This window comes from Protomyctophum parallelum (assembly GCF_964188405.1).
Source record: "Protomyctophum parallelum genome assembly, chromosome: 16".
Taxonomy (NCBI): domain Eukaryota; kingdom Metazoa; phylum Chordata; class Actinopteri; order Myctophiformes; family Myctophidae; genus Protomyctophum; species Protomyctophum parallelum.
This window is the reverse complement of record NC_139711.1, coordinates 4699931-4727828: the sequence shown is the minus strand read 5'-3', so window position 1 is coordinate 4727828 and position 27898 is coordinate 4699931. Positions and strand designations below refer to the sequence as shown.

Here is a 27898-nt window from a genome sequence, read left to right as displayed (position 1 = left end):
TATAAACTGACTGGCAGGCAGCGCGAATGGTTTACAAACCAACAGAGCGATTATTATGCGCTATGGTTTATTCTTATTCCATGAGTTTACATATATAAAATAAACGCACATATATAAATTAAAGCAGCGTGCGCGTGTGAATGTCAATGTAACTGTGTGCGTGTATGTGTGAGTGTGTGTGGTGCTACGGCCCTGTGCACAGTCAGACGGGGGGTTGGGTATCTGAGCCGATTGGTCGCTGCTCCGCTCACCAACACACAGCCAGTGAGTCTGGGCTTGTTTTAACACAACCAGGGGCACTTCTTCGACAGCATGTAGCAAATATATATAAGCTTATATTATTGTGATCGCTGCGGGACCAACCATGGCACACTGACATTCCGCTGCAGTTGTGTGTTACAGCGTCAATGGAAAGGTTATTTCATTGAGATTTTTGGTCTTTTAGGGTCTGATGAGGAGGAGATGAGGTGGAGAGAATGAGAGCTCTCTCCCCCTGCCTTTGGCCTGCTAGTGCTGCTGCAGCTGGGATTGAGCAGATCTGCTTTCACAAATCGAGAAAAACACTCGCTTTATGCCCATTTCTGAAACATCCGCTGTTGGTTTCACGGCAGCCGACCTCCAAATGGTAAGTTTGTCGCGTCTGATCCCACGTGTTTGTAGTTTTTTAACTTACTTCGTCCAGTCCCCTTTTGTAAGGTAAGCTTCCTATGTTATTTGTGTGGGGTTGCGTGTGTGTGACTGTGTGTTTATGTGTGAGTGTGTATGTGGGAGAGGTAGAGATGGCTAGTGTCACCACCTCTAGTCTGCGCTCCTTGGATTTGATACAATCAGCGATCATCAGTCAAAGCGATAGTATTTTACAGTAGTATACTTTGTGGATTCATTTATGGACGGAGCAACACTAGAGGTTGTATCCTGTTTTGTCTTATGCCGTCCGGCGGCCTTTAGAATGGAGGCCAGCAGCAATGTCGGCATATTAGTGTGTGCTGTGCAGGCTATGTGTGTGGCTGTGCCTGCTATCCTACTACTGTCGCACCGGGTTGCCATTGTCGCTCTGTTTTCAGCGGTGTTTGGAGATTGCATTATGTTATCATCAGATCCTTTGTTACACTGCCCGGCGCATGAATGACAATGTTGATCACCCGACCAACTAATCAACATTTTTTGAAAAACCCTCATGCAGCACTGACCTAACAGGCACCATTTGGATTTTTACAGGAAAGAGCCATGAAAACATGAGTCAGTCGTACAGACGGGCTGTTAGGGGAGGCTCAGTATTTGGCTCAGGCCAGCCAGAACTGAGGCCCCCCAATGGCCTGACCAACACTTCCTATGGAAACCAATGCAGCAGTGCTAAGCGTGTCTCAAAGAAAACGTCAGCCATGCAACTGCCATCTTCTACACTCAAACAGGCACCTGTCCAGGGCTACAGCCAGCCAGAGAGATCCCGCCGCTACAGCCCACAGAGGAAGTGGTAAGTATCCCATTGCACTGCTTGTGCTGCATGTAAAGAATACTGCACACTTTCACAAATAAACTATAAACGTGAACTCTGGTTGACAGGTCTGACCTAGGGAGCCGCCGTGCCAGAAACCACATCCACTCGCCGTCCCCGAGCCCAATCAGCGACGAGGACGATGAGTTTGAGGCTCCGTTAGTCCGTCTGCCACCCTCTCCAGATGAGGACGAGATGGAGCCTTTCAAAAACGGATTTTCCCCTCACAGTTCTGACAGCCTGGAGCATTGTTCCCCCATTCCCAATGGTTACCTGCATTTTGAGTCCACGCTGTTTGACAGCGGAGAAGTCAAGGGGGAGGAGGCGGAGGAGAACAGTGATGGAGAGCTGACACCTTTTCCTCGCTCCCCGAAACGGAACCGGGGCAGAACTGTAGCCGACCGTAAGACCATAACTTCCAGCTCGGGGGCAGACAATCATAGCTCGTACAAACCGGCTGTCTTTAATCTTATGGCTAAGACTATATCTGAACTCAACCCCACACTAAGCCCCAGCGCGTTGCCTGACATCACCATGGGAGATGGGTGGAGCATGGGTGAAGACTCGGACAGCGACAATGAACTCGTCTCTACTCCTGACCGGGGTCTAATGTCACCGGCCAGCACCAACTCTAATGTGAGTCTAAAGTGCCTGGGATACTGCCTCAATCTTCTGTTTAGTTTGTTTAGTTTACTTATTTGACCAATTACATTTTCCACATTCAACTCACCATTTGTCCCTAACATGCATGTGTTTCGGCAAAAGACATGCAAGGCTTTTGGTGTGAGATGAAACCCACATGGAACACAGCCCTCAATATATGCGAACTTCAGTAAGGCCCCATTGAGCCACAGTCAGGTTCGAACCCAGGACCGTCCTTTTTGCTGTGATGTAACCATGTTAACTACTGAGCCACACCCACGGTGCACTTTTATTGAAACCGGATTACCCAATGCTGTTATATTGATTGTCATTTTATTGAGGAAGACTCCTGGTTTAACCAAGCATCGCTTGATTCGTTACTTTTTCATGTGCAAATATGGCTGATCCACAAGCGTCGCATCGTGTTGTAAGCTTATAGATCTGCTATTTATTATTATTATTATTCGAAAGTGAAAGTGGTCCACTTTAAGTTCAATATTAACCCATTTAGACCTGAGTTAAAAACATTCACTTTGAAAAAATATATATTCAAAGATTTTAACGATTTTTCAAAAATAGCAGACCTACAAGCTTGTAGCGCGCTATGAGCTTGTAGATCTGCTATTTTTCAATAGCTAAATTATAACATAATGTTTAAAACACCAAAAGGGGTGCCCGCCCAAAATGGGTTAAATTAACAAGAGCTTGTGACTAAATAACTACACTGTATCTGAACACAGGTTGTTTTTAACCATTTCCTGAAAAGTAACAGTATTCTCTCTGTGTACCGAGCAATCTTCGTTCCTACTCTCACCTATGGTCATGAAGTGTGGGTCATGACCGAAAGAATAAGGTTGTGAATACAAGCGGCCGAAATGAGTTTTCTTCAACGGGTGGCTGGCATCGCCCTTAGAGATAGGGTGAGAAGTTCAGTCACACGAGAGAGACTCGGAGTAGATTCGCTGCTTCTTCGCCTGGAAAGGAGCCAGCTTAGGTGGTTCGGACATCTGGTTAGGATGCCTCTCGGGCGTCTCCTTAGGGAGGTCCTCAAGGCACATCACACTGGGAGGAGACCCCGGGGCAGACCAAGGCGCAGTTGGAGGAAACACATCGACTCACTGGCCTGGGAACGCCTCGGGATCCCCCAGGAGGAAGTCACTAATGTTGCTCTGGAGAGGGAAGTCTGGTGGAGCTGTTGCCCCCGCGACCCGACTACGGATAAGCGGTTGAAGATGGATGGATAACAGTATTAGACATAATAGACAGTAGGGATTTATTTTAACGGCCTGGATCTGTAATTATGTATTCTCATAGATCCGTGATTCTCAACCTTTTTTCACCAAGTACCTCCTCAGAAAATATTTTGCTCTCTGGGTACCACCATTATGACTTAAATTTAAATTCAGTAGTGTACACTTAACTATCCCATCATATTCACACAGGAGGGACATTTATTCTAATCAAATATAAGAATAATATTTTTTTTTCACACCAAAAAAATTATAACAAAACTGGCACTTTTACAGACAGACACACACACACATAACGGGGAGAGGGAGACACACGTGAGAAGGAGATTTTCACTCTCTCACACACATACACACAAGCGCGCTTGCGCACACACACTAGTGAGAAGTTTTACTTACGATTTAGAAAAATGCAATAGTGCTGTAGGTCCGTCTGACTTCGAGACGTCCACCACTGCAGTTTTTACGTGCAGCTGCTGCTGGTCAAAAATATTCTCCATGTCTTCCACACTTTTATAGTTCCATTTTTAAGCCGCTGCGTTGCCACCGTTTTGTTTGTTTGTCATCCGTGAACGTATCAAAGCCAACAACAAACAAGACTAGTTTCTTATTCCTTGACTTAATTGAAATTCATAATTTAACTTATACATTTTATTTAGAACATCAGGTCTGTGGCAGAAAAGTATAATCTACCAGTAGCTGCATGTACAGCAACACAGTAAATAATTTGCCTGTGTTCTGCATAATATACTAACATGTTTACTTTGTTCTGTATAGCCCAACAGCCCAAAGAAGAAGCCCCTCCCAACAGCACAGTACATGGACGGGGACCTGGTGTGGGCAAAGTTCAACAGAAGACCATGGTGGCCATGTCAGATCACCTCTGACCCCAAGGCGGGGAACCACACAAAGATGAAAGGTGAGACTGAAGTTGTGTGACTGATGGACATGTCACTGAAGTGTCTCCAATGAGGAGTGCTTTGTGAAAACGACTACAATTGAACCTTCAGCACTTTAATTCGAACGTGCAAAGAAATATGGATCAAATACACAAAGAAGAGTCTGTATCAGATATTTCATTGATTACTAATATATTAACGTGATGGAAGTCTGCCTCTTCTTACGGAGGGACTCTTTTCACCTGTACATACTTTTACATGCATCGTTTGCAAAGTCATGTATTATTTATATTGATTATGTAACTAAAAACACAAAGCATTTAAAATGTTCCAAAATGGAATGTGCTCGCAGCGAGCATATTCAAAAATAGTCAACGCAAACGTCTAAAATGACACTGATGCTTTCCCAGTTTTGGGATAATGGACCAGAGTGCTGAAACTGTCATGTTTGGGATGGGGTGTGACAGATTTATACATTTTTATTTGTCAAAGAGAGAAGAATGTCAGATCCCGGAATCCCTTTTCCATTTGTAAATTCAATTCACAGCAAATGCCGAGTTGAACAAATTATTGTTTTAAGCCATTACCCAAACCAGGAACGCATCTGTCATTTTAGATTGTTGCATTGGCTATTCAAAAATAGCAGATGCACAAGCTCACATTTAGAAAAATCTTGAAAGTGTGAGAACTACTTGAGATTTAGAAGGCATTTGTAGAATCGGCTTAATGGGTTAAGCACATACAAATTGACGACCACTTTAGTAACTGTAGTAAAGTTTTGCACAAGGTCACAAGAATTTGTACGAGAGTATCAATTTTCGAGTGATGGAGTATGATTAGGCCTATTTAATACTTGTTTCTGCCATCAATCAGATGCTATATTAAGATGAGATACTCAATTTGAATTTAGCACAAACAATAGATAAGTGTAGCTATGTGCCAAATCTAAAGCAGTAGGCTATTACAGTTATTTCACTAATACACTTATTACACTATTGCAGTTATACTTAGCACTTGTTGCAAATTTGTCCCAAACAGACATTGCCAAATATCTCAGACAATAAGTGAGGTCAAATGTAATCTACTTCAATATATTTGTAGTTGAGTCATCGAGTTAGCTGGTGACGGTGTGTATTTTTATTGTAGCACAACTTATCTCAGAATTGGGCATACATTCACACACTGGCAGCCTAGATCCAGTGCTTCCAGTCCTACCTTGGCATGTGCCAAAACTGACCCCATAGGCCTTCCATTTCCACCTCAATTCAATTAGCCTTTATTGTCTCCGAGGAGAAATTTGTCTTGGGCACCAAGAGACAGCGTTATACATTATAGTACAAAAAACTATTATCCTATCCTATAGTATCTGTAATATACTGTAATACTATCCAAGTATTACAGTATTGCACTCTCCCATCTCACCTATATTTGGCCATCAACTGGTATGTGCCAAATTTGACCCGGTGGGGTTACAAATAAAATAAAATACATACAGTAGCCGAAAATAGCTTGTAGATAAATAAAGTTGTTTTGTCCTTTGCAGTGCCCAGTCCACGTCCGTGCCGCTTGTACTTTCTGGCAACGATCGGGGAGGTCGTCGAGTCTTCCTGGGTTCAGGGGAAAGCCATTCTCCCGTTTGTGGGTGGTCATCAATTTGACAATCTCCCAGTGCTTCGACGGCGAGGGAAGCAGAAGGAGATGAGCTACAAGTATACAGTACGTTTACATGGAATGAATCTAGAAAACATTCAGAACCTTTTTGTTTGTAAATGTCAGCTCTTGAACATTTCTCTTGTCCTTCGCAGATACCCAAGAGTTTATTGACCGCGTGGAAAGTCAGCGTGGCGGAAGCGGAGTATCTGCTCTCGGGGCGACGGCGCGGCGCAGAGAGCCCGTCGACCGCGTCGGTCAACGGAGGCGAAAGGGCACCCACTCCACCTCCTCCTGAAAGTCCACAGGAGATCCCCTCTGTTTCAACAGACCCCGATATGTCCCTCCCATCCGGCTCTTCGGCCAATGGAAATCTGCACCCTCCTGTCACGAACTCTACCCCGAATCCAAATCCCCCAGGTCCACTTAGGGCTTTTAAGAAGAAAAAGAAATGCCTCTCTGACATATTTGGACATATAATTGGGGGAGTGAAGGAGGAGCCGGCTGCTCTCGCAGCGGTCAACCAGACGCGCAGTACGGTAGATCCAATTAAAGAAGAGCCCAAGGACTCGCCGTACGCGGATCTGGATTCGGTACCTATGCTCCAGCGCCCGAAACGAACGGAAATACCTTTAGCGCAGGACCCAGAGACACTGGTCAGTAAAGAACAGGGTCCTAAAAGGCCACAAGGCAAGTCCGATTTGAAAGAACAGAGTCCCAAAAAGGTGCAAGGCAAGTCTGATGAGAAAGAACACGCTCCTAAAAAGCCAGAATGCAAGTCTGCTGAGAAAGAAGAGGGTCCTAAAAAGCTACGAGGGCGGTCCACTGAGAGGGAACAGAGTCCTAAAAAGCTACAAGGCCGGTCCAATGAGAGAGAGCAGGGTCCTAAGAAACTACAAGGCAGGTCCAATGAGAGAGAGCAGGGTCCTAAGAAACTACAAGGCAGGTCCAATGAGAGAGAGCAGGGTCCTAAGAAACTACAAGGCAGGTCCAATGAGAGAGAGCAGGGTCCTAAGAAACTACAAGTAAAGTCCAATGAGAAAGAGCAGGGTCCCAAGAAACTACAAGGCAGGTCAGATAAGAAAGAGCAGGGTCCTAAGAAACTACAAGGCAGGTCCATTGAGAAAGAAATCACTCCTAAGAACGCCGAGTCTGGCGTTGCCCCTAGCGTTTCCCCCCCAAAACAGATTCCCGACGATGCAGAAAAGTCTGAACAGGGTTTGGAGAGCTCTAAAGAATCGCTCGAGGGCTCTGTTGACGAGCACTCTACGCTTCTTCCTGCCAGCAGTCGTCTTATGACTCGGGCCTTGAAAGCAGAGGAAGAGACGGAAGTCAATGACACGTCAACCTCTTGCCAACACTCAACAGACGATAGCATTGATGATGAGCATGATAAAGTTTTTATTGGTAATGATCCGATCGAGACTGACCTGTCCCCTAGCAGTGTATTGTCCCCTAAACGACGCGCCAGAAAACCTGATAAAAAGCTAATTCGTAACGGCTCATTGATAAAGACCAAGTCTCCATCTCCAGGCCCCGGGCAACCCGTCGTGCAGCCGGTCAAGATTAAAACAGAGAATATGGTCTCTGATATTTCGTCCTGTTCCTCCCCTCCATCCTCTCTCTCACCCATGGACGCGTTCCAAGACGTCAAGGAACTGACATTTAAGTCCCTTGTCAAGGAGGAGTGCGAGGATCCTGATTTATCCACGTTTCACCCTGACGCCAACTACAAATTCAGTACCTTCCTGATGTTGCTGAAGGACATGCATGACACCAGAGCAAAAGAGGGCCGACCTCTGACTGTCCCTCCAACACCGGTGGTGATCAAAGAGGAGCCTATGGTTATCCCGAGCTCCTCGGGGAATGACCCACTCTCGGGGCGCGGTGGAACCTGGACATCGGCGATCAAAACGGAGAACAACCGGCCAATGAAACCATCCACATCCAAAAGCACAGCAGTCAAAGCCAGGAACAGGACTAAAGCTATCATGAAAAATGACACCTACAAATGTGAAGGGATGCCTCTTCTCACTCGGGGGCCGAGCTCGGACAAACAACGTAGAAAGCAGCGACTGCCCGCCAAACTAAAGGTCAGCATACCTGGCCTATCTCCCGAACTAGCCGACCTGGCTTATGGCAGAGAGTTTGTTAGCGGCCACGCTGACCTCGCAGAACCCGGATTTAGCTCCGTGGTCGCAGCCACAGAACCCACAGTTAGCTACCTCGATAAGAGCTCTGATCCCAAAGTGGCTCCAAAGAAGCGCTGGCAGATGGCCGAGGGGGTTCCCGAGAGGGCAGCCGAGGTGCGGGGCGCCGTTGCTGGGGTGACCATGGAAGTGAACGGGGTGTCCGGAGGCGCGGCAACGGCAAAGCCACTCCTCGCCCCGTCTCCTGATGTGAACTTCGGCACAGAGAAGAACCCGCACATCCCGGAGAGGAGCGAAAAGGCTGGTAAGTCCGAGATCACATCTGTAAAGCCTAACCCCCTTTATTGTTTGTTTTTTATTCATTGTACGACCATGTCACTCACGGAAAACGGATGAAAAAAAATGCTTTCATTTTAACCATCTTTGAGCCAACTGATGACGACCAAAAAGCTGATCGTGTGTGTTCCATGTTTCCTTCCACAGCGCATTCAGAAAACAAGCGGCTCCGGAAACCAAGCAAAAGGCTGTTGGAGTCGACTGAAGAGTATGAACAAATATTTGCCCCAAAGAAGAAATTTAAGAAAAATACAGAGCTTTCCAAGACGGTAACATTTTATTTCATCTTTATATGTTTTTGGAAAATGTTCAGTGGAAAACAACTATTATGTAAGAGTCGTATAACAAAAACGAGGATCACTGGATTCACTTTTGGTATGCTTTACTGAATTATAACTGTATAATGCACACGGTAAAATCTTCAGAAAGTATACATATTTACCTGTAAGTTGCTTTTCAGAGATAAATGAACACATACAGATGATGGCTGCAACAGTGAACCGTGTTTTGACGCTATTGTCTTCCTGTCTGTCTCTTCTGTGTGTATATATATATACTGTATGTGTACTGTGTATTATACAGGAGAGTGACACATTATAGGAAAAATGTATGATGAAGCAGAAGTACTATCCAATCGTGCTCGGTGGCAGTACAAATGCTGAGCAGAATCAGCTGACCTTGATTTTGGATCAAGATTAACAAGAGAGACTATTAAAAGAGGGTTTGTTATTGGAGTTCAGTCACAAACTAAACTGGCTAAATTATAATATGAAGCACACACACTCTGACCATCATGCTTGTACATTTTTGTGATATGTAAGGGAAAAACTAATTCTCAGGTCGCTGAGAATGTCGCTCGAGGCATTCTCCATCTATAGACGGAGAGGCCGCCTGGGAAACAGAAGGTCTCAGGGTTGATTCCCGGCCCTACCAATGTGTTGCAATTGTCCCTGAGCAAGACACTTTATATCCCCTAACTGCTCTTCCCGTCGACTGTTCGCCGCTTCACCTTCCAATGTATGAATGAATGAACCATTGTAAAGCACTTTGAGCACTTGGAAAAGCGCTATAAAAATGCAAAAAGAAAAGAAGAAATGTCATTCCCTCTGCTCTCAAATCTGACCTGAAAACTGTCAATTCAGGACATCATTATACAGTGTCAGAGGGATGTTATATATATATATAGTAGGGTTGTAGTGCATAAACACCTCATTACAAAGACTAAAGGCACATTTGCGAATTCAGTGGTGCAAAAACAAAAGTCCATCCATAGGCACTGGTCTACAGAGATGTAGAAACAAGTGATATGGTCCGATGAGTCATCCGTCTTCACAAGTGGGCGAGTGCATGTGTGGAGTACACCAAGAGCCCGACTGCTTGACCCGGCCAGTGATGAGGTCTGGTGGCTCTGTCATGCTGTGGGCGAGGCATTATCATGGCATGCTTTCAGTACACTTAGGGAGGGTCCCTGCAAATTAACCCATTCTGACCGGGCACCCATTTTGGTGTTGGCATCATGTTATGCTTTAGCTATTGAAAAATAGCAGATCTACAAGCTCATATCGCGCCACCGAGTGGCGCGATACGAGCTTGTAGGTCTGCTATTTTAGAAAAATCGAAGACACTTTTAGAATCTGATCTCAGGTCAGAATGCGTTAATAAAAAAAAACACGACATACAGAGTAACCACATAAATGCATTGCAGTGCACATGACATAAGATATATCATATGTGTCGTGCCCCGAAAATAGCTGTTCCATAAACTCACAGCTTGTAGAGCTTGTAGATCTGACGGCATTAAATAATGTATCATATTCCCACTCACTTATTCGCCATGAATAAGCGACACCTTCATGAAATAACCCTAACACTTTATATTGGTTTGTCCTTTTGTCACCTATCTGTATATACAGTATGTATATCGCCACTGTTGGGTGGAAGCTTTCTAACTCAATATTTCACATTTTGATGTTCTGTAAATTAATGCCCTATGTTTTGTCATTTAAAAATAAAATAAATATTTTAAGTCTATAAAGCTTAATAGCCCATGCCGCAATGCCAACCCGACGGCGTGTCGTGGTTTCCGAATCACAATCCTGACAACCTTTGCTCCGTATCGTTTCCCACCCGGAAATGTACAATTTTGGACATGCAAGGTTTTACGCCTGGCAGAGACAATATTCAGAGAAAAATGTGTGCGTGTGAATTCAGACCATTGTATTACATTGATGTCCACCTTTTACTCAGCAGGAATTGTTTTTGTTTTGCGTCCCACAGGGTACTACTAGTCCAGTCGGTGATAAAGTTAGACAGCAGACGGCAGGGTTGCCGTCACCAGGTGCTGTCACCTCCAGCTCCATATCCACCCCGTCCCCCTCCCCCACCCCCTCTGCTGGGCCTGCAGCAGCACTGGAAGATAGCCTGTCCCAGGACGAGGCCCCTGCTGCTGGGGCACACCCAGTGACCCCAACGCAGCCCTGTCTCTCCACAGAGGCAGCAGACGACACTCATCTACCTCTGGACGCTGGTAAATAGTGTGTGTGTGTGTGTGTGTGTTTGTGTTTTACATTTTGTTCACATTATCATCAACCCCTGTTCTGTAGTTTTTTTTAACTCATTTTGACCTGGGAACGATTCTATAAATGTCTTGTAAATCCTGACAGTTTTCTGAAAAAGCCATGTTTCTATGTCAGTCGTTCTTCGATTTTTCAAAAATAGCAGACCTACAAGCTCGTAGCGCGCCACTCGGTGGCGCGCTATGAGCTAAAGCATAACATAATGCTAACACGAATATCAGATATCGATCTTTGGTTCATATTAATTCAATTAGCCAATGTAACTCTGTTTTGACAGAAATAAAACGTCCTAATGAATTCATATAGCTTAAGCTTACTCTATCGCAACTCTTGTTGGCAAACGACACGTCATATATTAGTATTACAAGTATGCGTTAGATTTGAAAAGGAAGCAATTACATTATTATATATTGGTATGATGTAGAATATACTGATGCTGTAGTAGGCCAAGTTTAAAATCATTCAAATGTAGGAACGGTTGTATAGGTAGTAAAAAAACAAGTTTTTGTATCCCATAGCTCCTGTAAACCAAGAGAGGAAGAGGCCGAGGAAGTCTTCGCACAAGGTCCTGGAATGCACCATCGAAGAAGTTTCTGTTGATCCTTCAAAGGAGAAGGTATAGTGTAACCTCAGTCCAAACAGACATTACCCAACAACTACAGTACGTCCTATGATCCATGGGTTGTTGTTTGCAGTGCTCTTGGCAACACAGTTTCTTGGTTCTCTCCTTGTCATATCCAGGAGGAGGCAAAGAGACACAGTGGAGTTACCTCAAAGAGCAAGCCAGAAGTCACAGTCACTCAGGTATCACCAGAACTCTTAACCGCTTCAACTCTAGTGGGTCCTGCTCTTGGCATGACATAATAGTCAAACATTCAGGAGAGAAAACAGACGCGCAAGCTCATATGTTTTTCTATGGTTCAAATGTGGCTTAATGCACATGCAAGTCAATGATATTGGGCTGGTGGGTTGATAACTAATGGGAGCTAGTCAGTCACCTGTGCATGATTAAGCTAGCTGCATACTACACCTGAGCAACCAAAGTCAGTTTGGTTCCGGAGGGCTCCCAGATGAGAAAACATCTAACGGACAGTTGTATTGCATATTGTCACCTGTGGCTTCCAGCGAGTCACAGCGAGTCGCTCAAGCAGTGTGTACACTAGACGGCAGCACCGGGACAGATGGTTAAATTAATTAATATTGCGACTGCAAGGAGCTGTGGGGAATTTGTGACGGAAGTATGGAGGACAGGTTTTGCCCTTTCCGAGTGATGGGTTGTATTTATGAATGGTCGATGGAGAGACTCGAGATTTCAGAGGAATGTCTCCTGGAAGGTGGCTCTTCCAAACTACCAAATTTAGTTCTGGTCCCGCCCACCCGAACCTCTTGAGTGACGTCATATTGTAGTATGTAGCGTTTGATGTACCCCATGTACCCGCTTTGTACTATATCATCTTGTATGTCTTGCTGCAAAACCAATTTCCCCTCAAATAAAGTCGAAGGTGTTTTGCACAGGTTGAATCTGTGCAGAAGGAAGTGCCTGCACCCAGCACGTCGGCTGACACCATCGCTGCTGTCCAGCATGTCCTCGCCACCTCCATGGTCTCCGGGCCTCCGAGCCCACCGGGATTGAAAACGCCCAAACAGGAAATGGACATGGAGTGCTCCAGCCTTGTGGAGAGACAGGGCCCAGCCAATGGAGCGCTAACTCCCAAACCTGAGGTAACCTGTTATGTAACTCTCGAGTCAATTCCGTTTTGTAAAATTCTTGCATGGTCACGATGACCCCATCCACGAGAGCTGAATACTCGGTCCTTGTGCCAGTAGAACAAAGGTGTGCCTGAGTAACTGTAACAGGCTCAATTGTAAGAGGAGGGACAACTGCAGGTTTTCCTTCAAAGTTGTCTTCATTTCTGTACGGCAACAGAAACTCACAGTCCGCTCCTTGCCTGTAGTTGTCACCACATTGGATTAAGATCCACACAATAGCAGATTAAACAACCTGTCATAACAGAATATGAACTCTTCTTACGTGTAAAAAAGGAAAATAAAAACGGTTAAATTCTTGAGAGCTAGATAGAGAAGGAAACAGATATTGTAAATATGGCAGTGTGAGATATATACTGTACATGAGGTGCATGGAAAATATCAATAAAATGTGGCAGTTAGGTAGCATGGTCATTGCAGATGTCTGCTGGAAAGGAATATGTAGCTTAAACGAAAACTAAACTTAGGTAGAGTACTTCAGTGGTTGCTCCGTAACTGCACAAACCAGATCTCTACCAAAGTGTCGAAGTTTGCTTTAATTCCGTCGTCACCCAAAGTGACATTATTCCTCATTATTTCTCTCTCTTTCTACAGGTGCCCTGTCCCAGCCTGAATGATAGCTTCTACTCCCAGATGGAGTTGAAAGGGAAGACAGGATCAACCTTGAAGGAGAATGTCTGTCAGGTAAGATGGTCGCCCAGACCTGATGTTTTTCTTTGTTTAATTTTTAATTTATTTATGCGTTTGTTTATTTGACGGGGACTGTTGCTATTTAACATATTTGCAGTTCAACAGTCAATACATGGAACTGATGTGATGTGAACTGATGAGCATATAGTGTAGCTACTGCTAATTTCCATCACTGTGTAAACCATAGCCTCTTGGGGCTTCTTGCTTCAAAATAGATTTATTTTTCAACTTGTCGTGTCTCCGTAAGAGGCCTCCTGCTGGTTTTGTCGTGTATGAAGTTTTTCTGCAGGACTTAGGGCCGATTCATACTACGATTTTAGAGCTGAATAAAAGTCAGTTCGGCTCTGTAGAGCCTACAATGTGACTTGAGGGGGGGGGGGGGGGGGGGGGGGTACCGTCCTAAAGTCGGCTCTTCGGTGCTACTGAAAATTTCTGACGAGGCACTACAGTGCCGAAACAGCGGTGAAATAAGAGTATGAATCGGCCCTTAGTCTGACACACCCTCCCTTTGGCCTTATTGTGTTAAAAGTTGTAGCAACTTGTGGTCAAGTAGCCAGTTTCAGTGTGTGGTTTTGTGTCGTTCTGTGCAGGTGTGTGAGAGGACGGGGGAACTTCTGGTGTGTGAAGGCCAGTGCTTTGGAGCCTTTCACCCACAGTGTATTGGCCTTTCAGCGTCTCCTCGAGGGAAATTCCTCTGTCATGAATGCACTACTGGTGGGTGCATGTTATTCTTGTGGTTTTTTGTTTTAATTTCTTGCCCACGATTTTGCAACCCATTTTTTTCACCTAGTGTCACTGTCAAATTATCTAATCATGTATTCCTGGGGGTAACAAGACTACTCGCCCCGTTTCTGTTTTCCTCCCAGAATTTTCCCCAGTGAGGGGTGGGAGAGGCTGGACAGCAGACGGCTGGACTTTGAATTTCTCTAACTATAAACTTTCATGACAGCAGGACAGCCTAAGTACAAATATCATTTATGAAAAGCTACTACAGTGAAGTCTGTTCACAGAAGTTGTTGTAGGATATGTGGGGATTATCTGACGAGGTACCATTTGAGGGGGCAAAACCTTACATATACTAAATAATACTAAATTGTTTATAGGTTCAATATAAGTCAAATAATATAGCCTTTCCACAGGAGTATCTTTTTATATTTTTCCAAAAAGAATACAAACAGCCAATATCATATTACAAAGTTATCCCCCTCACTGGGGAAAATTCCGGGAGGAAAAACGGGCAAGCACAGGGGCGAGTAGTCCAGTATTCATCCTGGGCACTTCCTCTGCCAGGGGGGGGGGGGGGGGGGGCAGTGGATTGACCTCATACTTACTTACCGTATATGCATGAGGAGTCCAAGCTGCTTCTTTTCAACTGACAGGGGGGAGTTTCCCCGGTTGGACGTAGCGTGTGGAAAGGAACACGTTATTTCCGACCAATTCCATTCCCCGGCGCCCCAGCTGGCCAGGGGGAGGTAGTTTAGAGACCAGGATTACTTCATGTTTTTGTGAGGGTACCTACCCTAGGGGACACGGGGAGAACATGCAAACTCCACACAGAAAGGCCCTTTCACCAACCCCCGTCTCGGGTATGGGCACTGATGACACGAAGAAGAGAACACGCCCCCACCACCACCACCACCCACAGCGTCCCCAGCGGGAATCGAACCCAGGACCTTCTAGCTGTGAGCCGACAGCACTACTGACTGTGCCACGGTGCCCCCAGTCTTGTGTCATTCTTGTGACCATTCTTGTGTTCAAGACAATGTATTTTAAAATATCTTCAAAAATATTCTTTCTAGCCAGATAGGATTTGACTAATTTGGTTTCCAGTAAGAGTTAATTTTGCGACAGCACAGGCTAAACGGAAGTTGGAAGAGGCAGGAGATGTGCTTTAAAATTCTACACATTTTCAGAGATTCTGAAAGAAATGGTACATACTATTAGGCAGGAGACATTTGAAAATTGTGGGAGACAACACGTCTTATCTCGGGCGGCGGTGGCTCAGGGGTAGAGTGCCTGGATGGGAACCGCAAGGTTGCCAGTTCGAACTCGAAGTGTCCTTGAGCAAGACACTGAACCCCTAATTGCTCCCGATGTGCTGGTTGGTACCTTGCATGGTTTCCGCTGCCATCGGTGTATGAAATGTAATGCACAATCTATGTAAAGCGCCTTGGATAAAAGCGCTATGTAAATGCACCATTTACCATTTATCTCGAGAGACTACCGATCTGGAAACAACCTTTTGTTTTTTGTTGCGTTTTGTTTTTCATTAGTTTTGCTTCTTGTCCTCAGGTGTTCACACATGCTTTGTGTGTAAGAAGTCAGGTAACGGGGTGAAGCGCTGTATGATCCCTCTGTGTGGGAAGTTCTACCATGAAGACTGCATACTGCCCAACTCGGTCACACAGCCGCAGAATAAAGGCTTCCGCTGCCCGCTGCACGTCTGCCTGGCCTGCCACATCACAAACCCGCTTAACCTCTGCACCTCCAAAGGTAAGCTCTTAAGCCATTTTGGGCGGGAACCCCTTTTGGTGTTTTCAGCATTATGTTTAGCTATTGAAAAAGAGCAGATCTACAAGCTACGAGCTTGTAGGTCTGCTATTTTTGAAAAATTGTGAAAAGCTTTGAATATATATTCTTTCAGAGCAAACGTTTTTTAACTCAAATCTTTGCTTCTGAGGGGTTCCTGGATTAACATATTTTCAGATGGGGTTGGTGGCCAATTAAAATTTTGGGTTCCTTTGACATGAAAAACGAAACATTTCAGAAGACATTTGTAGATTTGGAATCTTCCTCTGGTCTAAATGGAAAGAAACACGATCTATCTATAAATTCCAAGATTCTATGTTTCTTTTGCATGTATCGAGAACCGTTCATCCGATCGACTTCACACTTGGTGGGGGTACTGCTAAGGAATGGGAGTACATCGTTGAGTGTGAGTGAAGTCGTTCAGATGAGTGGAGATCTTCATAACTGGCCTGCTCCAAAACGGCAGACATGCCAAACCAAAACCGGCATTGCACCAATAATGCAAAATTATTGTAATGTTTTTATGACTTATATAAACTTTATATTTGAATGAAATGTTTATTTAATTTAACCCATTCTGACCTGAGATCAGATTCATACGAGGTTTCCGCCGGACACACACTGGTCTGATGAACCCATTCTTACCTGAGATCAGATTCAAAAAATGTCAGTCGCTCTTCGATTTTTTCAAAAATAGCAGACCTACAAGCTCGTATCGCGCCACTCGGTGGCGCGATATGAGCTTGTAGATCTGCTATTTTTCAATAGCTAAAGCATAACATGATGCCGACACCAAAATGGGTGCCCGGTCAGAATGGGTTAAAGGAGGGCATCAAGATAACGTTTTGGAATTATCATAACTATGGCTCAAGTGTGACTTAGTTGGTTAATGTTTTGGTCAATTTGTAAATGCAAACCACACACAACGGGAGAACTAAGTGACGATTAAGTCAACAAACATGAACTTGAACTAGAAAAGTGTGCTCCATTGGAGCATGGTGATGACCCATGGGAACAAATATTTTGATTGTATGACCTACCATTCAAGAGTTAGAGGCCAAAACGTGCCTGTTATAGCACCACCATGAGGCCGATTTGAAAAATGTAGGGTGGCTATTCTTCCTTGGCCCTAGTGGGAATGTGCATGCAAAGTTTCACAGCATTCATAATTTGAGGCATTTCATTCAAAACGGGCCACTCCTGCAAACTTTGGAAGCTAATCAGGATAGAATTATGAGACAGATCCGTCTTGATCACATGGGTTAGGGTTAGTAAAAAAACAAAAAACTCTATCAATAAATAAATCGACCTCCTGGTGGTGCTGGGCTGATATGAAAAAGTACGGGCAGAGATTTTTCCTTGGTCTCTAGGAATTGTGTGTGCAAAGTTTCACGCTGATTGATCCAACGGAGATTGTCTGTCTGTCCACAGACAGTTGGAGGAACACACACACACACACACACAAGGACACACGGACTGACGAAAACATAGTCTCGACCACACCTTTAGCCTGGTGGTCATCAGCCTGAGTATTTTTGGTTTTGAGAGGAATCTGCAAAGGCGGTATTTTACAAATATCACAGTGGCTGTGTCACTTTGAGTCGGCAACAGCGCCCACATGTGTTATTGGTTTTTGTGCAACATCTTGAACATCTGGTCCAAGAAAAAGTTTACTGAAGAAGCAAGATATTCGAGTACATCTGGCTAAACACACTTATCAGCGAGACTTGCAGATCACAGATCCACCAGGGAACACTCGCATGTACTTGAATAATGGAACCTCCTTTTTTTGTCCTATGGTGTAGGTCGACTGGCTCGCTGTGTACGCTGCCCTGTGGCCTACCATGCTAACGACAACTGCATGGCTGCAGGCAGCTTGGTGCTGGCCAACAACAGCTTCCTCTGTCCAAATCACTTCACCCCTCGCAAGGGCTGCAAGAACCACGAACACATCAATGTCAGCTGGTGCTTTGTCTGCTCTGAAGGTAAGACTTGTCTTGTGTAATTATATTAAATTCCTTTTTTTTTATTGGGGTGTCCGGGTGGTGCGTGGGGTAAGGTTCATGCTCGCCGCCATGGTGACTGGGGGTACAATTCCTATACCGGGGTTTCTGGCTTGGCCAGGCGCTCCCATGAACATACTTGGTGATGTCAGTGGGTGGTGCTGGCGTTCTCTGCCATTGCACTGGCCACTCCTACAGGTTGATCAGGGTGCCTGTTCAGCAGTGGACCTGCGAGGGATTAACCCATTCTGACCTGAGATCAGATTCATACCAGGTTTCCGCCGGACACACACTGGTCTGATTAACCCATTTTGACCTGAGATTAGATTCTAAAAATGTCAGTCGTTCTTCGATTTTTCAAAAAATAGCAGACCTACAAGCTCGTATCGCGCCACTCGGTGGCGCGATATGAGCTTGTAGATCTGCTATTTTTCAATAGCTAAAGCATAACATGATGCCGACACCAAAATGGGTGCCCGGTCAGAATGGGTTAACTATGCATCACAATAATAATAATAATAATAATGAATGGCATTTTTATAGCGCTTTTCCAAATGCTCAAAGCGCTATGCAATGGCTCATTCATTCATACATTGGGAGGTGAAGCGGCGAACAGTCGACACCAGCGTCCTCACTTCCCTTATTCACACACCGATGCTAGCAACCACTGGAGGCAAATGTGGGATTCAGTGTCTTGCCCAAGGACACTTCGACATGTGGACAGGAGGAGCCGGGATTCGAACCGCCGACCCACGGGTCATTGGACGACCTGCTCTACCTCCTGAGCCACAGCCGCCCTGCATGCCTTACACCAGGGGTGGGCAACTGGTGGCCCGGGGGCCACACGCAGCTGCATCAGAACACTGATATTGCAGCTGTTACAATTCCAAACATGCAAACATGACCAATTACTTAATGACTTGTATTAAAAAAATCACACACGTGTGAACTGAGTGGTGCAATTCCCCCCCCCCCCCCCCCCCCCTCTCTCTCTCTCTCTCTCTATCTCTCTCTCTCATTAGAGTCACTACCTCTCTCACTCTCTCTCATTAGAGTCACTACCCCTCTCACTGTTTCTGGCGCCCCCTACTGCTATTTTTAAGTCACATACTCATGCTCACACGGACACACAAACAAGTACGAGACAGACACACACACAGACACACACACAAACACGTACGAGGACATTGCAAGCTGGTTGTAGGAGTGGTTGCACCACTCAAAAAAATATTGTCTTTGTGTGTCCAATGTAGTAATATTAACAGTTCATACAGTAAAGTTAACATAACTATAACCAAATGCATTTAGATCAGCTATTTCTGCTACGACAGTAGTATGCACTGTATGTGGTCCTCTGGAGTGAGTGTGGAAATATAGTGGCCCTCTCCATCGTCACAGTTGCCCACCCCTGCCTTACACCTTTTGTGAAGCTGCTCACCATCAGGTGAAAAGATGTCCGGTGACATCACATGTATCGGAGACATTGATTCCTCCCCACACACATGTCTGTGTTGTCACCGCTACTGACTCACCTGCCAGTGAGGAGGAGCCCCCTCCAGGAGTCCTTCGTTCTACACCTCCCGCCCCAACATTCCCTGCTGAAAGGTGCCCGTCAACCGCCCCCGACTTCCCTCCTCAGAACACAGGCCAACCGTGTTTGTGTAGAACCCCGAGCGCCTTGGTGTATATGGTGCCGTAAACCGTATACTGTGGTACGGTACTGTAACGTTGTACTGTCGTTGGTGTTACAGGGGGCAGTCTGCTGTGCTGCGAGTCCTGTCCTGCTGCGTTCCATCAGGAGTGTCTGAGTATCGAGATGCCTCACGGCAGCTGGTTCTGCAACGACTGCAAAGCTGGGAAGAGGCCGCGCATCAAGGACATCCTGTGGGTCAAATGGGCTCGTTACAGGTGAGGACAGGGACCATGGATCTCTCCGGTATAGAGCGTCGCAGTCCCTTTTCAGAAAGTATTTATTTAACCCATTCTGACCTGAGATCAGATTCATACGAGGTTTCCACTGGACAACACACTGGTCTGATTAACCCATTCTGACCTGAGATCAGATTCTAAAATGTCAGTCGTTCTTCGATTTTTCAAAAAATAGCAGACCTACAAGCTCGTATCGCGCCACTCGGTGGCGCGATATGAGCTTGTAGATCTGCTATTTTTCAATAGCTAAAGCATAACATGATGCCAACACCAAAATGGGTGCCCGGTCAGAATGGGTTAAAGACGTTTATACGCCGCGGACAAAGCCAACTCTTGTCGTGACAAATCATGACAACAAACACAATTTTTCGGGCCAGACAAAGAATTAGAAAGTAGGAAAAAAACGGCAGGTTACAACACTTTTTTGTTGTTGTTTTTCTTCTTTGTAATTATTTGTTTGGTCCAAAATATTGTGTGTGTTGTCATGATTTGTCACGATTTGGCTTCGTACGGCGCTTAAAAGGTCTTTAAATAAATAAGTTTTGAAATATGTCACATGCTCTTGTTGATACTTTTAATTGGTTAAATATTTATCTCACTTTCACGTACAAAATAGCAGATCTACAAGCTAAAGCATTGGATTGTGGCGCGTTGTGATCTCTCAGCTTGCAGATTGGCTCTCTTATCTACTTCTGTGTGACACTGTAGACAAAGTAGGGCATTAGATGCCAAAGAAGTTCAAATATAGAGATACAAGGTTTCTGCCCGACGGCAACATTACACCTTATTTTTCCAACACCCTGATCTGCGTTTAGGTGGTGGCCTGCTGAAGTTTGTCTCGCCAAAGATGTTCCAAACAACATCCTGAGGATGAAACACGAAGTGGGCGAGTTTCCGGTACAATTCTTTGGCTCCAAAGATTTCGTGTGGACGTACCAGGCCCGGGTGTTCCCCTACATGGAGGGTGACACGCACAACATAGAGAAGATGGGAAAGGGCGCTGATGCCATCTACAAGACAGGTACATTGTACTGGTTGCACAATGTAAATATGCTGACATATTACACTGGATTGGACACTTTTCGCCACTGCTAAACCCCTTATCCCTAAACTTCTTTGCCTTTTTTTTTTTACTATTTTGAAAAACATTTTTGAATAGTTCAACTAGCCAATCTACATTGACACGTTGTGAGCTTGTAGACTGGCCATTTTAACTATTCAAAAATGTTTTTCAAAATAGTAAAATATGGCTAATAAGTTTAGGTATAAGGGCTAAGGCAAGATGGGGCCCTATCTTTATTGTAGTTTCGGCATTGTTGCAATTACCTCTCTCCATCACGAGAGGGAGATGGCGAACTTACATTAACGCTTAGCTTTAAGCAATTTTAAGGCCAGCGGCGCCCAAGACACATTCGTAATGAAAAATCGATATAATTAGTTGCAGCCCTATGTTGATGTCTCAATCATGTCTCGTGTCTTCTTAGCACTGACCGAAGCAGCTGAAAGGTTCAGGGAACTGCAGACGGAGAGGGAAATGAGGCAACTGCAAGAGGACCGAAAGAACGACAAGAAACCTCCTCCGTACAAACACATCAAGGTATCGTTTCGAAACCATACATACACACGTCCGTGTAATTATCACCCACTCGAGGAGGTTCCAACAAAACCGCGCTGTGTGCCTTTTTTACGCAGGTGAACCGACCGATAGGGAAGGTGCAGATCATCACGGCCGACCTGTCGGACATCCCGCGGTGCAACTGCAAGGCGTCGGACGAACACCCGTGCGGCCCGGACTCGGAGTGCATCAACCGCATGCTGATGTACGAGTGCCACCCTCAGGTGTGCGCGGCGGGAGACCGCTGTGAGAACCAGACCTTCACCAAACGGCAGTACACCGTGGTGGAGATCTTCCGGACGCTGTCCCGGGGCTGGGGCCTGCGCGCCCCCACCGACATCAAGAAGGTCCGTGGTTAAAACCCATTCTGAGACCTGAGATCAGATTCTATAAAAATGTCTTCTACGTCCTGACAGTTTTCCATTCTGACCTGAGATCAGATTCTAAAAAATTTCTTCTACGTCCTCCTGACAGTTTTCATTCTGACCTGAGATCAGATTCAAAAAATGTCTTCTATGTCAGTCGCTCTTCGATTTTTCAAAAATAGCAGACCTACAAGCTCGAAAAATTGCAGATCTACAAGCTCATAGCGCGCCACCGAGTGGCGCGCTATGAGCTTGTAGATCTGCTATTTTTCAATAGCTAAAGCATAACATAATGCTAACACCAAAATGGGTTCCCGCCCAAAATGGGTTAAGAACCCAACCCCCCCCCCCCCCGGGGGTTATTTTTCTTAACCGTGTAAAAATGTAAATTAAAATGACATGTCATCTCATTCTTATTATTATTAAATTGTTTTTATTGTTTTTTACACACAACAAGACATACCAACATGCATACATACATACACCACTAGACTACACATAAGCATACAATACATTAAGAAAAATAAGTAAATAAAAAGAGACTGAAATACAGGACCAAAACAGACGCACAATAAAATAAAGTAAAAATATAAAGGTAATAAGGTTATATCATATTGCATTACATTACAGTGTTCTCAAACAGATCGTCACTTGCCATATAAGAATAATTAAACTATTAGACAGCTGTCCTACACCTGAACATACTCAGCCGGTAACTTTTGTTTAAAATAGTCCAAAAATGGCTGCCAGACCTATGTCATCTCATTCTTTTCTCCTCCTCTCTGTTCTTTTTCTTGTCGCTATCATTGTCACGTTCCCTCGTGCACAGGGGGCGTTTGTGAACGAGTACGTGGGAGAGGTGATCGACGAGGAAGAATGTCGAGCCAGGATCAGACATGCTCAGGAGAACGACATCTGTAACTTCTACATGCTTACACTGGACAAGGTGAGGCGGTGCTGGGGATTGAAACTATGACTGATGATCTACGAATTGATATGAATCGTAGTGTTTTTATTTGTGTGCCGTGTAATGCACTTAAAACTAAAGTGTAAACATTTTTTTTAGAAAAGAAAAGTAAGTAAGACTTTCCGAGCCATATAGGGGCAGGAGCCTATCTCCTGTTTCTGTGCAGCGAGGCAGCATAACGTGCAAGCAGACTCCCCTGGACATGATGCTAGAATGTCGCAGGGGTTTGCCCCAATCCAACCCTTGATGCTGAGTGCCAAGCAGGGATGCATGGGGTCCATTTTTAGTCCTTGGTGTGATCCGGCTGGACACTAATCGCAAGGCCACTGAGCGGTCTCTTTCTTTCTTTTTCTTTTTAGAAAGGTGCTACACCAATAAATATCTTGTTGCAATCAAAAACTTATCACTTATATTATTTAATTCAATTCAATTCAAAGAGCTTTATTGGCATGAGAAACATACGTTTACATTGCCAAAGCAGAAAGAACAATACAGCAATACATACAATATTTGAAAGTCAGAATCTTCAATAGATCAATTTCTATGTACCAAGATCACTGGATGCAGGTATAGTGCAGGAATATACGCAATGATTAGTCTTTAGGGTGGTTGTGTTCCATTTGATATCCTTCTCCTATCGCAGCAGCTCACACATCTTGCTGCTGTGTTTGGTTTGCACATTGTTGTACTTCGCCCAGCAGATATGGGAGTTTTTTGTCATTGGTCATGTTTTCAAAACCTCCGTGTGTGGTTGTAATCTGTGGGAAGTATGTGTCTCTGATGTCTTGGTACAATGGACAGATGGTTAGGAAGTGTAGCTCGGTTTCCACTTCATTTTGTGTGCAGTGCAGTGGGTGCATAGTCTGTCTTCTCTCGGGATACAGGTCTGCCTATGACGGCCTTTCTCGATCGCGAGACTGTGCTCATATTAACCCAGGATGTGTATTGTTGTTGACACCAGGACCGCATCATTGATGCCGGGCCCAAGGGCAACCAGGCTCGCTTCATGAACCACTGCTGCCAGCCCAACTGTGAGACCCAGAAGTGGACGGTGAACGGAGACACCCGGGTGGGCCTATTTGCTCTACAGGACATCCCAAAAGGTCTGCAGATGTATTTTCTATTGAGTTTGCCTACACGTACACACTTGTTTTCTATTGAGTTGGCCTTGATTGTTGACAAGTGTCCATGGCCCCTTCTGCACTGGCAGCCAAGTCCAGCCTGAATCAGATCTGTGGCTCATCCAGATTGGATTCAGATTTGTCAAAACACAAACGAGTCACATGGAATTCGCGACTTGAGACACATTAAGAGGTGGTTTCAGATTCCAGGACATCCGTCTCAGTCTGAACGCAGACTGATCTAACCTGATCTAACCATCCAAGTTGCACATCTTTGCTGTTGGGTAGAAACCACTTAATTCAGGAAAAACAAAGCAATACTGCCTCATCAAAGTTGGTTTTGTAACTTTATGTATTGTCAATTACTTCCGTGAGAGGTGGTGGAGTTACCTGTTTTAGCAGACAGTTTGAGGGTCCAATGGAGTTAATAGGTTTTGTCCCAAGCGCTTTTTACTACTTTTCGTTGGTTCAATATTTTCTAAACAACACACAGACGTAAAGGGTGTTCAATAGCACTGATTCATGCAAAAAAAACCCTCAAAAATGGAGTTTCATCCCGACAGCAAACTGTCCAAAACGTCACTTGAAGCGTCAGGGCGCCTACGTCGCTCCCATGGTAACCAAAGCAGAACACTCACAGATTTGTGACAGATCCGATCTGGTCACTTGAAAATGCAGTGTGAACAGTGAGTCGGGCCAAAAGATCGGATCTGAGAAATGGATTTGGCTGCGGCTGCAGTCTAAAGGACTCAGGTAATTTGTTGAAATCCATCATCTGTGGCTAAATGGCATGCTAATGCTCTTCATCCAAACAGGTGTGGAGTTGACGTTCAACTACAACCTGGAGTGTTTAGGCAACGGGAAAACTGTCTGTAAATGCGGAGCTCCGAACTGCAGTGGTTTCTTGGGCGTCCGGCCAAAGGTAAATACATCATCTTTATTTAGGTAAAAATACATTTTAATTTCATGAGAAAAGACAGCAAATTAAAATCCAAACTATATTATTATAAATACCAATGAGAACCATAATATTTTTTACGTCTCCTCTGGGTGGCTTGCCCATGTTTTGAGGTCACCAGCCTAGTAGGTTCTGCTCAAGGTGTTACATTTGTCACATTGTCCATCAAAATAATATATATTTGAGAGATCTCTCTCAGCCACGATGTCATGTACCATGTCTGAGATTGCCAAAGTGCTGCAGAACAACCTTGTGGTAATCCAGTGTCTCGATGTCTCTCAGAACAAGCCGCCAGCAGAGACACCGAAAGAAGGGAAAAGGAAAGTTCCTATGAAGAAGAAGAGCAAGCCGGAGCTGACGAAGGAGCGTGAGGATGAGTGTTTTAGCTGTGGCGACGGAGGACAGATTGTGTCCTGTAAGAAACCTGGCTGCCCAAAGGTCTACCACGCCGACTGCCTCAACCTGTCGAAGAGACCTGCAGGCAAGTGATCTGAAAGCCATTTGCTTCCTGGTTCGAGATTTTTTTTAAATTATTTAACCCAATAATACAAGCTCGTAGCGCGCCACTGAGTGCCACGCTACGAGCTTGTAGGTCTGCTATTTTTGAAAAATCGTGAAAATGTGGCGCAAATTTGGAATATATATTTTTTTTAACTCGTTTTTAACACGTTTAAATGTTAACACGCTTTTAACTCAAATCTTTGCTTCCGGGGGGGGGTCCCTGGAACAACATATTTTCAGGCGGTGGCCGGCAGCTAATTACATATATTTTTGGGGGTCCTCGACATGAAAATGTTTAAGAACCACTGACATAGAAACATGAGTTTTTCAGAAAGCTGTTAGCATTCAAAAGACATTTTCTAGAATCGTCCTCGGGTCTAAATGGGTTAAATTTGAAGCCTTTATTCTGAAACATAACAATTACATCACATCTGAAGGACACTTTAGAACAGTGTGACTGGAACGTAGAACAAATCATGAATTAATTAGTAAGAAATACACACAACGGGAGTGTTGGAGTAGAATTCGAAATGACGAATATAAGAAAATATATGATGCCAAAATTCTTTAGAATTTCTAATTCATTAATTCCTCAATTCATCAGCAAATGTAATTGTTAAAACACTATCAGTGCCGGAAGTGCTTCAAAATAGGAGCTCTGGGTGGCCGGGGTTGTCTCAGCGCTTTTACTCTGAAAGCCATGACCCGGAAACAATCTACTAAAAAAAGTTAACTTTACATTCCTAGCTTACATTGCGATCATTTTAATTTATATGATTCAAAAAGCGTTCATATTTTGCGGGAGAGACGGATGAGGAGCAGAAATGAAGCGCCAGTATATCGATCCGTTCATAACCACGGAGAGCGCCCTGGATTAGGAGATACGAGTCATTCTTTCCGCCGCGCTAACATGTAAGTCAACGGTAAGCTAATATGAGCCCGGAGCGTAGCATACGGCAGCCGAAAGGCGAACGGGCCAAAAATGTTGTAGGAAAATTTCGGAGTATTCTTATCTCGCCCCGTATCATTGAGGATGCGCTAGGACATCCAGCGACGTCTAAGGCTCAGCTCGGTTCGAATCCCTATGACGTCCCCAGGCGTCCTATGTACGGAACCTGTTAAAATGTTCCAAAAATAAAAGCACATCTAACATAGGAGACGTTTTTAAGACTGTACTGACTGTGATCTTGTGCCCCCCTAGGGCGATGGGAGTGCCCATGGCACCAGTGTGACGTGTGTGGCAAGGAGGCGGCCTCCTACTGTGAGATGTGTCCCAACTCGTACTGCAAGGAGCACCGCGAGGGCATGCTCTTCATCTCTAAGCTGGACGGCAAGCTCTCCTGCAGCGAACACGACCCCTGTGGCCCCGACCCGCTGGAACCGGGGGAGATCCGTGAATATGCGCCCAGCGCCGCCCACATGACGCCCGGAGGGACCGTCACCCCCTCGTCGTCGTCGGGTCCCGTCGGCTCCTTGGTCTCGGATCAGAGACCGCCGCCGCCGTCTCCTGCTGCCTCCCTCCCCTCGCCCCCCGCCGCCGCTGCTCTGTCCACGCCGGTCAAACCGGAAGCTGCTCCTCGACTCTACATCAACGCCAGGACTGCTACCACCAGGTTCATCCCCCCCAGCACCACCTCCTCCTGCTTCGCAGACGGCGCATGCAGAAAAACGTTCCGTTCTCTCTTTCACCCGACTCCCGAATCCTACAAGGACGAGAAAGAGGAGGAGGTGATGGTGGTGAAGGAGGAGGAGGAGGAGGAGGAGGATGGCGAGGAGGATGAGGAGGATGGCGAGGAGGTGGGAGAGGACGGAGGGCTGGAGGAAGGAGAGGTGGACGAGTTGGAGGTGGAAGGGGATGATGAAGATGAGGAGGAGGAGGAGGAGGAGGAGGAGCAGGGGGACGGGGACGAGGACGACGAGGAGGAGGAGATGGAGATAGTGGAGGACGAGGGAGAGGAGGGTCAGTATCATGGAGAAGTAGAAGAGGAGGCGGAGGAGGGTGGCGGGGACGTGTATGACACCTGGGGCGGGTATGTACAGGACGAGGAGGAGGACGAAGAGGAAGGGGTGGAGGACGACGATGATGATGAGGAGTGGTGGAGGGTGGAGGGCGACGAGGACGATGACAACAAGTGAGCTGTCTCTCTCTCTCTCTCTGGAGCGTGTCCATCCATTCCTAAACAAACGACTCTGCAGAGACTCTGCAGAGACTCTGCAGAGACTCATAGAGACAAATCGGAGGACCTCGAGGCCTGAGAGAGTTTTAATAGTTCTGTCTGTGTGGTACCTGTTTGAACTAAAGTCCTGGTACGGAGTTGCCTTCCACATCCCCCTGGCCCGGTCGGACGAACAGTGGGGGAGGGGGATGCAAACTGGTGCTAAGGCTCGAGGACCGAGCCACTCCGTCTTGTCATGTGTTCTGTTGATATTTCTTTTTTTTATTATTATTATTTGTGTC

General features: G+C 45.4%; 1 protein-coding gene across 1 annotated transcript; it reads left to right on the top strand.

The window, feature by feature from the left end:
• Positions 1-301: 301 nt before the first annotated feature.
• Positions 302-27576, top strand: nsd1a (nuclear receptor binding SET domain protein 1a; the record flags this gene model as incomplete). The annotated part of the gene is made up of 24 exons (XM_083785754.1): positions 302-625; positions 1219-1474; positions 1564-2131; positions 4162-4303; positions 5827-5999; positions 6089-8387; positions 8567-8688; positions 10697-10946; positions 11514-11611; positions 11737-11799; positions 12511-12717; positions 13357-13446; positions 14043-14166; positions 15745-15945; positions 17787-17966; positions 19736-19892; positions 20729-20934; positions 21398-21510; positions 21606-21875; positions 22723-22839; positions 23822-23963; positions 24797-24903; positions 25222-25420; positions 26642-27576. Exons 2-24 carry the CDS (start codon positions 1236-1238, stop codon positions 27574-27576), a joined length of 7002 nt encoding a protein of 2333 aa, XP_083641880.1. The 5' UTR covers positions 302-625; positions 1219-1235.
• Between the last annotated feature and the right edge of the window lie 322 nt (positions 27577-27898).